This window comes from Atractosteus spatula, chromosome 14, assembly GCF_055471065.1.
Source record: "Atractosteus spatula isolate fAtrSpa1 chromosome 14, fAtrSpa1.hap1, whole genome shotgun sequence".
NCBI lineage: Eukaryota > Metazoa > Chordata > Actinopteri > Semionotiformes > Lepisosteidae > Atractosteus > Atractosteus spatula.
In genome coordinates this window covers 16,339,098-16,355,710 of record NC_142719.1, presented here as the reverse complement: position 1 = coordinate 16,355,710, position 16,613 = coordinate 16,339,098, and the positions used below count along the sequence as shown (strand labels likewise).

The following is a 16,613-nucleotide window of genomic DNA, read 5'->3' as shown; positions in this document are numbered from 1 at the left end:
ATTCACACCATTACCAAGCTCGTATCACACATTCGCTTTGAGGGGATATAAGATTTTTTAACATATCTTCCTAAGCTTTACTACACTTTTTAAGGTGTAATGTGCCATACCACAGAAAACAAAGGCAATAGTCTTTGTTTTAAGGTTTTGGAAAATTAAATGCCTCCATCCGCGCAAAATGAAATGACACTCAAAACACACTTTTGATTGCAGTTCCAGCATTAACCAAGCTACTGTACACCACAAATACTACAGGATCAATGTTGTATTAAAAGCACCCTTCTAATGTAATGAATAGTTAACCATTCTGGTTTCAGCTCTGTTTCTCTCATTCACAACAACGGCATTGCTCAATTTACTATTCACCCTGGCTGCAAGCTGAACAGCAGACCAGAGACAACTGCCAGGGCCCTGAGTCTTTCTCTTCAGCTACTGTAGATCCACACAGGGTGTACAATTCCATACCCTTCAAACTCGGATGACCTAGTGTGGTCACTGACCCTTAAACTTTTGCTAAATCGCCAGGCAGAAAATATTTAAATATAATATTGTTGTGCAGTATAGGTAGAACCAGAATAAAAAGAACAGCATCCATGAATATTTTTTCATTACTTATTTTGCTGTTGCTTACACTGAGACCATGCTGGTTCCTTCTGCTAATAAATATTTCACCCTAATCTGCACAGACTTTTTTCCCAGGACTAAAGAAGACTAAGCAGCTGTTCTCATGATCCGAATGATGGAAGCTTGACTTAACCGCTCAGTTTTGTGTTCGGTTGTTTCATACAGAGGGCTGAGCCCTTCTGCAGACAAAGGTCCAGAGTGGATGGAGCTGTCCGCCACGTTATTGAGAGGAGCACAAGTTACCGAATAGGTCATCCCGGGACATTAGCACTGGTGGGCATGCACTCCGTCCTGCACCCCCTGAACTGCACTGCCAGCAGCTTTTTATAGCCGTCCTCTTTAGGAAAGACAAAAAAGCCTGCTTATATAATTAAGCCCATGGGAAAGTGTTAAATTAAGGTGTGGCGTAGGATTGTTCAAGGCACAGCTTTGTTGGTTTATTAGTGTAATACAGCTGTGATGTGCTGCGGCCCTGGATTCTGCTATAGCCCAGCTCTGTTCACCTCCATAAGGGGTCTCAAGCCCCAGGCCTGGAGGTTCTGGTTCTGTTCCACTCAGGTTCTCGGTTACATAGCTGGTCTAATTATTTAATTAACTGTAAGAAGTCTAAGTTGGGTTTGAAGTGTGTCACAGAGAACTGTACATTGGATGAATATTTTAAGTAATCCTCTGAACCAATCCTTTTTAATCCTATACATATTTAAGGAAATAATTAGGTTGATTAATTGTATACATTCATATACTCATATGCTTGCTTATACAGTATATTCATACGCGTCAGGTTCCTTTATTTCCAGGGTGCAGACTGTACAGATAAAATATCTGGGTCAGTTTTTCCTTTATTTTCTTAGACCAAGGGTGGGCAGTCCTGGTGTTGCAGGGCTGGTGTCTGCAGTCTATCCTATTAGGCCCACAATGGGTTGAGAGTTAAAGATATGACAAGCCTCCAGAGAAAAAGAGGTCATTTTTTATCTCCCCTTTTTCCCTGTCTTTCTCTTCCCAGGAATCATGACGTGGTGGGCCAGCTCTATAAATAACTCACATCTCTTTTTCTTTTTGTCATTGTCTTGGTGGTCACAGGCCCGGCAATGTCACACTGCGACGGGACACAGGAACGGAAAAAATACTGAAAAAACAACACCAGGGAGGCCACCACATTAGCCAAATATGACTAAAACCGTAAATTAATACACCTTAAAAAGCCCCCCCTCGATCACCAAGGTTCAGTCAATCATGCAATCCAATGTACAGAGAGTAAACGTCTTGCTTTGATTTGGTGTTTCGTTGCTTTGTAACGGCAGGGTTGAGCCTGTCTGTTATATCAATTTTTGTTTAAACAACTAAAGCGCTGCAGAGAAGAGCACTGTTGGTAGTTTAGGCCTGGGTGAATGAGCCAATGGATTCAAACAAATCAAGGCATGTGTAGGTGTAATTATTTTATGCTGAATCAGTTTCACTACAGCATGCATCTTGGTTAGCAGAGCTAAGAATGCTAAAAAGGTGTAGCATGTTATGCACTTAATGGCTCACTTCTGAATAACCTTGCTTCAGACGTAGTGTGACAATTTCCATGTGTGCAGTTGCAGTACTTTTCTGAAATGGGGTGGAATGAATTCAGCCTATACAGGAGCAGTAGCTGGGCTCTGGCCCTCTTAACTAAAACTTAATGGGTTCAAATTCTAGGTGGGTGTGTGACCTCACCATGAGTGCGTCATGAACATAAAATGTCGTAAAAGTTTGTACAAATATAATATACAGGCGTCTGCCAAATAAATTAATAATTACAGCCTGATTAAATATAAATACACATTAAATATAGAAATCACTTAATCCTGCATGTCATTTTGAGTTGGGCAGCTCTAGATTAAAGATGTTAAAGAAAGGCCTGGGGGACAGAGACGTCAAGGTTTATAAAGTGGAGTTGTTGGAAAGTTGAGGTGCCCGATTTGACAATGAAAGGAATGTATTAACCCTTTAAATGTCATCCACCAAAAAAGACGTCAGGGACTCAAAGGCAGCTGCAAGCTTCTGATCAATGACAACTCAGTGAGAAAAACAAATGTGCAAAACAATGATGTCTTAATAAACAATGACAGCCTGTCTACCTAAATGACACGGACTTAAAATGCCAGGGATAGCTGTGCTTGTTTCTGTGACCTACTATAAGAGAACATGTGAAGCGTCACCAGCTCGGATACAGAAGTGAAGAAAAATGCTTCCATCTAGTGGTTCTTATTTAGTACTGCAGCAGACCCACTTTGTGGTGTATATGATTCAATCAGCTCCATCAGAATTAGCAGGAAAGGACAGCGAAGTGCTTTATGTTATGAGGTACAGTGCACAAGGCACAAGAGGAATCATGGAAAGAAGTGCCAAAGCTAATGTGTTGTATTAGTGTTGTTAAACTTGAAACCGCTCTTATGCAGATGCTGTGTGCTGGCTCTACCCCACATACTGTACTGCACACAGCTTATCAATACTCTTTACAAAGCACAGGGCTCATGTCTGCAGCCTTGCAGCTCGCAGTCTTCACTGTGCAGCACTACACAGATCTGCACCGGGGAAGCATCGCAAAGCACATGGGTGACCTGAGCATTTCAAAACAGGGGCAGGATAGAGCAATTCACCAGCCAGTGGCAGGTATCCAAATAGCCAACTAACAACAGCAAAAAAACCTTGAGGAAGAAAAGCTGGGCAGCTCTTTCTAGTCTTCCTATAATGTTTGTTTTATCCTTTAAGCTCGTCTGACTGTCCAGTCTAAAAGATTGTCTTATGCTGTGAGACTTCACAACACTCCCCCCAGTTCTCATGTGTAACAATCCAGTCACTCTGACTAACCTTACAATCGGCTTCACACCTGTAACTCGGTGTTACACTAAATATCTAAATTATAGTTAGCTTAGACCACCCAAGCCTCATGGATTCTTGTCCTAGGGAATCCTGTTGAGTTTAGAAGCTGGGAGATCATTAGGATCTCCTTTACACCTCAGCCTCCCCCAGCACCAGCACACGCAGAGGGACAGTTACACGGGCCTGACAGCTCCCCCACAGGCCACCGAGGAGTGGATGGTGAGCTCAGCCGCACATACTGAAATGAAAACTTGACAGGGTTCGCCACATCTTTTTCACTGTTCACTGCGACAGCGCTGATGAAGCAGTACTCAGGCTTTTAAAAGATATTTCTCTTAAATTTTACGTTTCCAACTAAAAGAACAGTCACATAAATATTCACTCACATCCCTGTGCCTTCCTTGCCTGTGCTGGCTGCAGATGCACCTATAATCTTCCACAGGCATTTTCAGGACGCGGAGAGAAGACAATGGGCCCAGGGCCAGCCCTCTCTGACCGGGCGCGTGGGTACAGTACCTGTGCCTCTGGACGATGTCGATGGGCCTGTGCACAGCCCTTGGAGACGCCCCCCCGGTCAGACCACCGGGGCGGTAGACGCCCCTCTGTGTGGCAAAGCGCAGGGCCTTGTGGCTCGGGGAGGAACACATGGCGCGACTGGCTGGCACGCTGCCCACGCCGGGGCCCCTCCTCATCTCCAGCTCCCTCACTCCACAGGGAGAAGGGACTCCTCTCCTTTTCTGTTTACTTTCTCTCTCGCCTTCTTCCTGTTTACCCCGCCTCTCGGTTTCCTCCCGTCTTTCCTTCCCCTGTTTTTAGAGAAGAACAGAAGCCCCGTGTTCCTGCGTCCCTCCTGGCTCTCCTCGTTTCTTGCTCTCTCCCCTGCCTGGCTTTCTCCTTTCCTTCTTCCTCCTCCTTTCCTTATTTGCTTTTGCTCTTCTTTTCTCTCTGAGCCTGAAGATAAGGCTTGACAGTAAGCAGGAATCCCTTGGCAACGGCCGCATCCAGGGTGTGAGGATGTCAGGGTCTGTGCACCCCCGTGCAGTGTGGGTCGATACGCTCGGCAAGGGAGCTGCTCTGGGCTGCAGAGTTGGCTGCTCTAGCTCAGTTCTGGTTGAGCAGGTGGCTCTCCGGAGAGCTGGCCTCTGCCAGCGGCCTAATGAGGGTCAGTGGCCCTTAGCTGGATCACGCCACAGTGAGGGTGTAATACCTAACAGCTACGCACTCTCCCCTCCCCCATTCTTTATGGGAGATTTAACAATAATGGGATTTGGAGGGCCAGAGAAGGTGTCAGCCGAACGTTTAGCAAATCAAGAAATCTTCATTCCTCAGCACAGCTCTTTTTCTGGCGCACTTTTATAAACACGTTTAGAACTTTAATAGGCTTTCAACTCACAGGGCACTGGGATTTGGATTAAGTGAAACAAAAAGACTAATTCTGGTTACAATTGCTCACTTACAGTTCCCTGTGACAAACTGTATCCCAAAGACGTTGGGCAGTTTGATGTTGATTGTGGCAAATTTGATCTTGCTCAAATACTAAATTTCATAAAGACAGGGTCCATACAATCAAAAAACATAACAATGGTGTTTGTGCTCCACCACCATGGAGAAGGTCACATAAATATTATACCATATCTCTTGAACATTAACAGTTATATTTTAAAATGAAGCCCGGTCAAAATAGTGGAATTACCAGTTTCCCTAACAAGCCTTCATTTCATAGTATCAACCTTTGCTTTCTTCATGACGGTCTGCATCAGGCTCTGCAGGAAGTAAAAGAGTCCAGCACAAAAGTATTTCTTTGCCAAGGCAGCATCTTTTGATATCTGTGTATTTTTTAACTTTACAGAAAGTTATTTTTATAAAGCTTTAACCTTGCAAATTGATTCTGCAGGGCTGAATTTCTCTGCTTCATTAAAGTTTCAATTGAAAAGGAATCCACAACAGGCAGCCCTGTGTTCCCATCTCCACTAGAACACCATAACTTTTTTTTAGCTAACGATTTACAAAGTTTGTAATGGAGTGAACTCTTCTCAACTTAAGAATCAGTTGGCATTTAATTTGTACAGAAAGTAATTGTAGATTAGGAATCCACATGTTTCACTATACCTGTCTTAATTATGAAAAATATGGAAATGGACAGGAATTAACAACTAAGGGGCCTTTTGATTTGCTATGAATTCTGAGAGCGGTGGTCCGGCACATTGAACAATAGCACTTAAAAATCCACTCCTGACTGATCTATAAGGTGAGAGAATAAACAGAAATCTGTTTGAGACTATATATGGCTTTGGTCCACATGGCTCTCTTCCATGCTGCACAACACAGGCTGTTACCATGCCAGTGAGACATGCAGGTTACGAGACACAAAGGGTCTGCTTCTTGGCGCTTGCTGTTGTGGCGTAGATCACTCTCATTATCATATCCTCCCGACTTCCCCTTCACATCCTTTACCAGAAGTCGGCAGCTTTACAGCCTCTTCCCCCAGTCACAAACACTTCGGTTACCGTGTGCGATTAGATTTTGTCTTTGCACATGGAAAGTCCTGAAAACACACTGAAAGACCAGTCAGCAACTCCGCCCGTAGCCCAGTTACCACCCAGGATTAGGTAAACCCACTGAGTACCCAGTAAACCCACTCAGGACCCAGTAATTTCATTCAGGACCCAGTAATTCCATCCAAGATCCAGCAAACCCATTCAGGTCCCAGAAAACCCATTCAGGACCCAGCAATTCCATTCAGGACCCAGTAAACCAACGCAGGATCCCGTAATTCCATTCAGGACCCACTAAACCTACTGAGGACCCAGTAATTCAACCCAAGACCCACACAGCACATAGTAATTCCACTCATGACTAGCTTCCTCTCACTAACCCCACTCATGCCCCAGTTAATCCACCCAAGACACAATGAACCTACTCATCTATTTTTTCCAGAACACTCAATTATGAAGGACTACAGGCAACCCAGGTAAAAACACCCTGTCAGAAAGTTTGCAGGTGTTTACAGCCAAGTCTCCAGCAAGCCCAACTGAAACATTATGGAATATGCAACTTTTTGATTTAATTCTGCTGCATTACCTTGCAAATGCCCTTGAAAGTCAACTGACAAAACTAAGCACAATTATTTTTCCGCACTTTCACACAGAATGGAATGTAGAGCTCGGACCTATCAGACTGCGCGTCGCCCCTTTTGAAGCCCCTGAACCTCAAACGCTCAATGAAATTAGCCACTGGCATGCAGGGGATGTAGAATGGATTTTCCCAAGCAGATGCACAAATTAACCCCTCCATCACTCCATACATCATTTACAACACAGAGTGAAGTGCAGTAAAGCACAGTGTAATCATGGTAAAAGCACAGTGAGGCATAGAGACATATATTAAGCAACATGAACCACAGGAACACAAAGAAAATGAAAGGCATAAGAATGGCCTAAGCAAAACCATAATGAACTACAAAATTACCATGCACATTTACTGCTGTAAACTCAAAAAGAACTCCCCTAACATAACTGCTTACAAAGTGTCCCCTCAGTGCCCCTTCTTCCATGTTGCTTGTAGATCTCAGAACTGAGATATGTGTGCTAGAGAGAAGTGACTGGGCTGGACTGGGCTAACTTCCTCAACCTGTCTGGCTCATTCTGATTCTCGAAAAAACAAACACGTCTGGGGCCGATGAGAACAAGCCTGCCTCTTTCCAACTCAGCATTCACTGAATTAAATCTGCACAGTATACTGTATGTCCAGCATAGAGGAAAAGTACTTTAAGAATTTACTTCTAAAATAAGAACACTAAAGCACTTTAATTCCAATGTACTGTATTCGGCCACTCTGGCACTGTGTATCACCAGGCTGCTCTATAAAAATATCCTGATTTACCATGAGGTTTGAATGTTTGTAATCCCGGTGCAGGTTCAGATACTGGCAGCATCAAGAAAGTGCCACAGATGCTGTGTTTCTCAGCCTCCCTGCTACCGCAGTCAAAACCGTAAGATGTAGTAAAGCACTGTGAAATCCTACTAAAGAACCAGGAAATGTAAATTGAAAATTGTAAATTCCAGGTCATGTCTTATCTCAAGTCTTATTTCCAGGGCTACTTCTGGATTTGCTGTTACATCATTTGAGTAGCAAACTGAGCCACCCAGGTTTACAGTAAAAGGCTATTTCTTTCTCAGAGCTTTGCCAAAGTGACGTTAAGCCAATAACTACATGACATTACACCCAAATATTGTGTTCATCTTTTCAGGAAAAGGTGCTACTTGAGGTTCAAGTCACAATTCAGAAGACACAACAAGTAAAATCAAGTAATATTATTGATACTTTAACCCTTCTGTGTAGCATTCACTACTTAATGCAAACCCCCCGTATTCCCGAATAATAGGAATTTTCTCCTCTTCCAGTAAGTGAACTCCCACTAAAATGCATCCTAGAAAAATGCGCCATCCCCCCTAATTAAACGGATGCAAACGGAAACAAAGGTTCAATTGCAGCTGCCAGCAGCTGACTTTGTTGATTCTGCCACGCCACTTCCTTCACCAGGCATGAACTTGTGCTTGTGCCTATTTTTTCAGGCAAACTTCAGAAAAATGTTAGAAGATATCAGTTAAAAAAAAGACAAAAGTTCAAAAACTGGTCACAAGGCAGTGCAGGATCATGGAAAAACCTCCACACCTCTTACCCCTTTTCCCAGGACAGGTTCCTGCATCACTTACCTGGAAGACAAAAAAGAGAAAGAGAAGGTCATCTTCAGTGGTCACAACGCACAGCATGGTACAGATGGGGTACTATGGCTGGCTCAGGAAAGATATGCAAACGTTCCATCCCATATGCAAAGTACTATCACCCCAGAGGTGAACACACTCTGTGAACAATACTGTATATTGTTGTAATATATGCCTCAGGGCTGAAGAGTCCGTGCGCCTACACATATTTTACACAGAGTCTGTCGAGGATTTTTATTCTGAACCGAAGATACTGGCCATACTGTATACTGTAGACCCACATGCATCTGCACAAGTAAATTCAATTTCTATTTCCAATCATACAGATTGTATCATCTGGAAGTGTTCACAAGGGCTCTGAGAAATGATGCAGGGATGCAGTATTTCTAGAGAAGGGTTCTATGCTGGCTTTTCAGCTGCAGACATACTATACTGCATAACCACAAACATCCATCCAGACTCTCTAAGCAGTAAGGTCAGGTACCTTCCCACTCTACAAGTCTCTATGCATGGCCAGGGTGAAGGACATCCCCACAATAGCAACAACAATAATATTTAACATATAATGCCTTTCAAGCCAGGACATCTCAAACCCCTTTATAATTAAAGAACAAGCAACATGTAACAAAAATGAAACATCGTACAAAGATACAAAGAAACACCATGGGCACTGAAATGAAAAATGAATTCCCACAGTTTACAGTAGGTACATAACTGCAGAAGAATGGGGACACTCAGAAAACAAGAATCCAAAGAGCAAAGCTCATTACAATAGCTCAGTAACTCTTTCAGATGGCAAGGAGCCAGCTTACACAGAGTTGTACTGCATATCAGAAGACGGATTCTAAAATCAATCCAAAACATGACAGGGAGCCAATACAGAGAGGCCAAAATAGGAGTGATGTGCTCATAGTACTGAAATCTGGTTTAAAGTCTAAGAACTGTATTTCAAACGTACTGAAGGCTGAAGTGCTTGCAAGCGGTGCATTATACACACGCCCCACACAGTCTATAACAGGTTAAAAGCATGCAATAGCTCCCGACAGAGCAGAACAGCAGGAACAGGCAATTAATGAGAACACGGGTCCAAGTTGGAGCTCACAAGGCAAGGCAATTAGTCCACAGGAGCCCAGGCTGTTACAATACATACCAACCAACACTCTGGTTTTCCAGAAGGAAGGAGCTTGTGCTCATTAACTTTCTTAATTAACTTGTATTAACATGAACATTCAATACTGCTGTTATTAATACACTGATGATGATGATGGATGATAATGATGGTTATGACTACAGCCTTCCTCGGGCCTTTTTGCTTTTCACTGCATGGCCCACATTAAGGAACAAAGCCTGCAGAAACTTTCTAATTTCATTCCACCTTAACGAGCTGGTTGAAAATATTGAGAAACTATTCAGAACTTAGACATCCCCTTCTGTTACAACAATGAGACTAACTGACGTGTCTATCAATCTATTTAAATGTATACAAATTTAGATTCTTTAGATGAATAAATAGAGGAAAATGCCTTTTTTAATTTTAAGTTCACCTTATATTAGAATAGCAATTAACCTTAAAAGGAAAAATTTAAGTACTGTAGTGATGAAAAACAAAGGATGAGCCCCATCTAGTGGCTTCTACTAGTAAATACCCAGTGGAACAATGCAGCAATCCTGCAGCACAGGCACACTACTGTATATACTGGCCAGCACATTCCCATTGCTTTTACTGCACAAGAAATCACTATTTAAATAAAACCATGACAAAAGAAGAACCATTAATAACTTGATAAGGACCGAGCTGATCTCACAGTTCTTCTGAGACCTGTTTGTTGCCAAAAGGATTTCTTAGTCTCGGTTACAGCGTTTGTTTCCTATTATGGAATGGGTCTGACGCACAGAAACATTCCTGTTGTGCAAAGAGCAATTTCTAGAGTGATTATCACATAATTCATGCTTTTCAACAGAGGTCCAGAGAGGACTTAAATCCATTACTATGGAGCTCTCCACTGGGAGTAATTTTCCCATACGGATAGGGATTGGAGACTGGAAAAGAGCACCCTGTCACAGAGCCAAGTTAAAACAAAGTTTAAAAAATTCCTCTTAAAAGGATTTTACAAGGACTTATTTAGGACCACATGTATACCAAACAGTGCTCGAGTCACTTTATAGGGTAAGAACAAAAAAAACACAAATAAAGATTTTTTTTAGACAAATACAATCAAAATAACCTTAAAAAGAAATAAAGAAAGTGATAAAAATGGGGGAAAGGTGAAAAGGCAGCCACTAATTAAAAGCCTGACGGAACAGATATGTCTTGAGTTTACAGTAGATTTAAAACCTATAGAAGAGTTAACATTTCTCCGGAGGGCGGGGAATGAGTTCCAGAGCTGTGGAGCAAGGATGCACCCTGAGATGTTTATACCTAAATGAAGGCTCTTGCCATCAGGAAGGCAGAAGCTCTGTGTCTGTCCAACATGCACTTCCATCATGACCTGACAATTTGCATGTTAAAAAAAGTGAAGGCAATGACAGCATTAACAGGATTTTGCAGAAGCCCGATAAAGTGCAGAGAAAAGCTGCCCTAATCTCGAGAAAGCAGCAGCCGATTAGGCTCCAGTGCCGGGGGGATGTCAAATGAAAGAGCTGCCTCTGTCTGCGTCTCTTATTCTGGGGTCAAGCAACAATTAAATGAAACAATTTTACCTCTCCTGTCTCTCTCTCTCGAGATATAAAATACAGGAGACGTGAAAGGGCATTTCTTTATCTTCTCACTGTGCTGAACAATTTCAATTCCTCTAATCAGAGTCCGCTGCCTTCCCTCCCCACATGATGCCACTGGGGGTGCAGCCTCTGATGAAGAAAGCAGACAAAATTAATAACTAATCTCCCAATTGCACGTGAAGGACACCTCATTTCAGATTTCTCCCAATCTAATTACAGAAATGTCTCCAGGCATGTCTACTCTCCTGTCCTGATGCTTAGTTGTGGTAAAGGCTATTTTCTTCTTCAAAGATCACCAGGAGTTCACGTCAAAAACTCTTCAGAGAAATGCAGACTTGGCTAAGTGTTGACAAATGTGAACACTCCATGACTAACCAACCAATCAATCAATTAATTAATTAATTAAAGAATTGGTTGACGCTTCTCCAGCTTTGCATTCAACAAAGGAGAAAGACATCAATGAACACCAGTGAAGCACACAGCTGTGTAGTGCTCTCACATCAGTAAGGAAACTGTCTTAATGGTTGGGGGGATTCCAGAGCTCTCCTTTCTTTCTGAAAAGGCACTTGAATGTGTTTTAAAACATGGCACTGAAGCACAGTCCCACCAAAACGCCCAGAGACACAACAGCATTCTGATCCAGACCCCGTGCTGGAGAGATCCTGGGGACCTTAGCTCAGCACTCTATGGACTGGGGTCTACAGTATGCACCTAGTAGGAGCTCACAGTGACACACCACAGTAAAAGCACAGTAAGTTGCATAGCACAGGGAAATCATGGTAAAGACATACAAAAGTAATATTTATGCATGGTAAAAGTACAGGTATACTTGAAAATACTATTCAAATAACCGTAGTAAATATGTCACAAGGCAGCCCTTCCCAAAAAAGCTTCGGCTTCTGACTCAGACTTGAGCATAAAGGCATGGAGAGAGAATTTCATAGCCTCACTGGTGCAAAAGAAGCACCCTGGAAGACCTATGATCTTGTTTGTCTGAAGGTAACAGCTTTAAATAACACACTGTGCCTGCTTTTGCTTCAAATGCCATCTGACCTGGAACTGACCAAGACTAATAAAAGCTTAAAAAAAGAAGAACTTTAGCTCCCTGAGCACCTGAAGGGGTCTAGTGTGCTGCATATTTAATTCTTGAGGGAATTTGCGCTACTGAGCATTTCTTCTCCTTATACGTTTTTATTGTACATTTGGTGGAATAAAACAATTCTATCTGCTGCTGTAAGACATATTGGCTTATTTAGTGGACAAAGAGCTGCAGAAAGCATGGCATGCCAAGAAACATTTTCAATGCAAATCGCGTGTGTCAGATTTGCATTGAAGTTGAGGCCAAGATCACTGTCTGCAAACAATCTTTGTTGTTAATCTTTTTTTTAAATAACTGGTTACATGTGTGGGTGGATTTTGATGACCGGAGGAGCTCCTGTTTCTAGGCCACCATTCCTTCTGCTATTACAGATTCGATCACAGGACTGTTATACAGTATACGTGAAGCCAGGGACTAAACCTGTTAATCGTGACACACTTACAGACTGACCAAAGATCTAAATCTGTGGTTTTTCACAGGAAAGGCATGTTTAATCCATCCCAGGACCTTACCACAGTAAATCAGCAAAATACTTTTGCCTACATTTTGTATCATACTCATTTACCTTTCCCTGTTACGATTTTGCACAGAGTGCTTTACACTTTGATACCATGCTTTCGAGGTGTTTTACACTTTTCTTAGTGTCATAAACCACAGTTAACATTTATGAGGAATAAATTGCTTTAGCAGATGAGATAAATGTCTACCATCTAAGACATCAAGCTGTTGGAAGGAAATCAGGATCAGTGAAATAAGACATAATTTTCACTAATTAGCTGTTTTGCTTTGAAAATGACAGGAATCTAAGTATGCCAAAGAGATTCCTTACTGATATGGATGAACACAGACTTGTACATGGTCCGAAGACTCAGAACCCAATACAACATTCCCTGCTGCCCTTGCCTCAGTAAATGAATGATCACAGTCTCAACAGCTCTCGGTCTGTTGCAAGCTTGAAAACTCCTTTTTTTTAGCTGTTCAAAATAACTTCCGATGTTAATCTAGAAAAAATAAAACTGTAAAATAACCTCCTTCGATTACAGCTCACCTTACAAATCCTAGGATTTAAACACACAGGTCTGTGGTTCTTTTTGAGCACAAAATCAGTGACTAATTTACTCTTCCCATGGCTGTACTACAGAAGGAGAATTCTTCCCTCTTCCCAGAGCTGAGATCACACTGAAGGACAAATAGGCTGTGGCCCCACTATACCTCTTTAATAGACTGCCAGACAGTGAAATAGCAGTTTTTTCAGAGTGCTAACACAGAGGCCGGGAAGCACTGATTTGTGTAATAAGGCTTACACTGTATAAGGGAGATAAAACTGAGTTTTGTGGATATGTTGCGATTGCTTTTATAGGCAGATTGCAATTTGTAGATTGAAGATACCATTGTAGTAGCCGAGCACCATCAGCAACAACAGTAAAAAAGTTCAGTCATGCTTGAAACTAAAAAGTAACCACTCGTATGTACTTGAAACGTGAGATTTCTTTCCATAGTGAGGAACTCAGTTAGCTACACAAGCCAATGGTCTTATGCTTAAGCACAGAGATTAAGTGATATACAGTGATCACCTACACAACTGAAACTATATTAATAGTTTAGTAAGAGGGTAATAGTAATAATCGGGGAAGCGTAGTGAGTCACAGTGATCGGGTGGCCCCCTTATCCCCTTTTCCATTCCAAAACAGACTCAATTCCTATATACTAGCGCAGCGATAAGATGACATTTCCCAGAAACTCACTCGCCCCTCTTCAAGCATTCAACTCCCTGCTTATTCTCCCTCAGTCTGTGGGAGGAACTCAATTAAGTTGACATGTAATTAATATAAAATTAGCCATACATTGCAATAAAAAAACAGACTTCAATAAGGCATTTGAAGTCCAAAGTCCAATACTCACTCACCTTGCGCAAATATAACGTGATGGGCATGATAATTTAAAAGTTTAAGTTTGAGATTAAATGGTTTTTTATCTCCCTGAGTGCCAGACAATAGCAAGTTGATCTGAGAAGCACAGCCCGTGCCAGAAACACACAGAATGGGCACTGCACCAAGTAAGCAGCAAACTCCGGAAGTCCGAGCCTTGAGTTTCAGAGCAAAAGCGCAGAATCTGTAATCACAATTGCTTGCTTTGTCACTCTGAATCTGTATCTAATTCGGGAGATTGAAATTCATACAAAACATGTTGCTATTGTGTTCTTAGCATCGTCTCCCCATTGTACATTTGAGTAACAAAGAAAAAAGTTGTTTTAAAGTTCACTAGGGATAGGGCTGTTTATGTGGCTAAAACCTACTGACTGCAGGCAGCCACACTACATGGTTCTGTACCTCAGTGAGCCTCGCGGAGTGCCCTGGGTTTCAGGATTAAACTCTGGAGATTAACACACTCATTAATCCCACGTTCCTGTGAAGCTGAAGGTTTCCAAGATGCCGAGCCACCACCATGTTCAGGAAGGGGCTACTCTGCCATGGCCGGGAGGTGCTGTCTTACCTGTACTGGAACTGGGTGCTCTTCCTCAGCTCCTGGATGCTGCGATTCAGCCTCATGCGGCGGAAGATGGAGCTGCTGTGGCCCCGGAGGCCCTCAGAGGGTGGGGAGAGGGGCGAGGTGATGGGGGACCGGAGGGCAGGCAAGGGGGGGAGAAAGGTCTCGTCCTCCGGGTTCTCGAAGAGAGTGAGCTGCCTCTTCAGCTGTCTCTGAGCCATGGCTCCTGCCTGCACGGGAGTCCCGAAAACCTCTTCCGTCACTTAGCAGGTGACTCCTTTCTGCTCAGCCTGCCCTGCAGCTCCTGCTCCCCTTTCTCCACGGACTGGCACACTAAGCTGAGAGAACAGCGGGCCCCTGCAAGCAGGCCGAAGACACAGACCTCGTCTGCTTCCAAAACACAGCTGGTCAAGCCAGCCCTGCTCAGAGGTGTTTTGTCCTTTTGAGAGAGCCCAGGCTGAGCTGATTAGAGAGCGGCAGCTGAACTAAAAGAAGGGCCTTTATCAAAAAGCAGTCACCTGAGCCAGGAGAGCACGAGTTATTTATTTTAAAAATTCAGGTTGGTTCCTTTTTGTTTTCCTGTGGGAGAACAAGCCTGCTGTACTTCGCTGCCCCACTTCTCCTTTTCTATGTCAAAGAAAAATAATTACCGTAACGCAGCCCAGGGGTTTTCATTCAAATCTCACTTTCCCCACCCGCTTACTGCTCGTAGAAGGACTGCTGCCTCTCTCAGAGAAAACACATGGGTTCTTCAGCTGCTCAATGTGACTCCAAATGTCCACAAGGAAGTTTCTGATTTGAATGCAAATGCAAGGAAAATACTAGGTCAGGAGAGAAAATGATGAAAGACAGCTTGTTTTGTTTCAGGAACTCTTCAGACTGTTGTCTTGAAAAATACAATCCACTTTTAAAGATGAAGCAGTCCTTTTATTGCTCTAGACCAGTAAAAAAGAAAGATGGCAGCAATGGAGAATCTGGGACTTCATCAGTCTTGGAAGACGTGTCCTTTCGGTAATTCAACCCTGGCTTCCACGAGGTACTTCCATGTCACACACCCTCCCTGTGATGAGTTCCTAATTTGTGCCGCCACTGAGGAGAATTCAAGAGCTTGTAAGCTGCGTACTGCGTGCGGGATTAGTTAGAAAACACGTCACGTTGGTCAGCTCATCTCAAGCACCCATCCTCAGAAGGAAACTACAGAGGAGATTAAGGTTAGGCTTGATTTCCTTGTTACCGATAGCATCTCCTTTTCAACTCAAACAAAAAAAAAGACATTTATACCACACCCACAGTGAGATCCAGCGGCTTGTGAGGCTTTCAAAAAGACGTATAATAAAAATCTGCCTCAGTACAATGCTATTCAAATTCTACTGCGTCCAGTCACTTCGGAAGCACTGCATGTAAGAGTGGACACCCCGTTCTGATTCCTTCTGAACGGCAGAGGTAGGTTCAGCATGTCTTCAAGACTCGAAGCACAGCTGTCCTCCTGATCACGAAGCTTTGCTGTGAATTTCTGTCTTTTGAACTGAGCTCTGCCGAAACGCAATCCCACAGCAGCATTCTGCAGCGTTCCGCACTGTCACCAGGAGATACAGTGGCAGCCAGAACTTCCGCCCTTTGTAATTATTCATGGGAGTTTAGACAGACAAGTGATCCTTTTTTTAAGGTTGTTTCCTCTTGCAGTTCAAGCCAAGGAGTCACTCCTCTCTCTCTCTAGTGGCGCAGGTTGAGAAAGCACCCTAGCAGCTCTCAGACCGCGACCCTACGTCAGCTACCCTCCTTATCGCCAAATGAACAAATATCCCCATGCTTCGCAGCCAATACCAGCAAAACAGGAAGAAAAGAGACCAGAGACAAGATATAACCAACTCAGCTGACACTCCAGCACAGCAAGCCTCAGGGGAGGTTAGTAATAGCAAATACAAATAAATTTCAACAGAAAAAAGCAAATATAAACAAAATAAAACAAGGAGCTGAGCTTACAGTATCTAGTTAGCTTCACTTACCGCAAATAAGAATGTGATTTAACAGAAGGGCATTGTTTTGAACATTTGCTTTTAATTGCTCTCCTTCTAATATAAACTAGATTAGGCTCCACAGCAAACTTTGAC

General features: G+C 43.0%; 1 protein-coding gene across 1 annotated transcript in view; it reads right to left on the bottom strand.

Moving 5' to 3' along the window:
- pde4a (phosphodiesterase 4A, cAMP-specific) overlaps positions 1 to 16,123 on the bottom strand; it is an 85,150-nt gene extending 69,027 nt beyond the window's left edge. Inside the window, exon 1 of the mRNA XM_088932738.1 lies at positions 14,509 to 16,123. Within this exon, the coding sequence (XP_088788864.1) occupies positions 14,509 to 14,723 (215 nt within the window). The 5' untranslated portion in view covers positions 14,724 to 16,123. The remainder of the gene's footprint in view (positions 1 to 14,508) is intronic.
- Between the last annotated feature and the right edge of the window lie 490 nt (positions 16,124 to 16,613).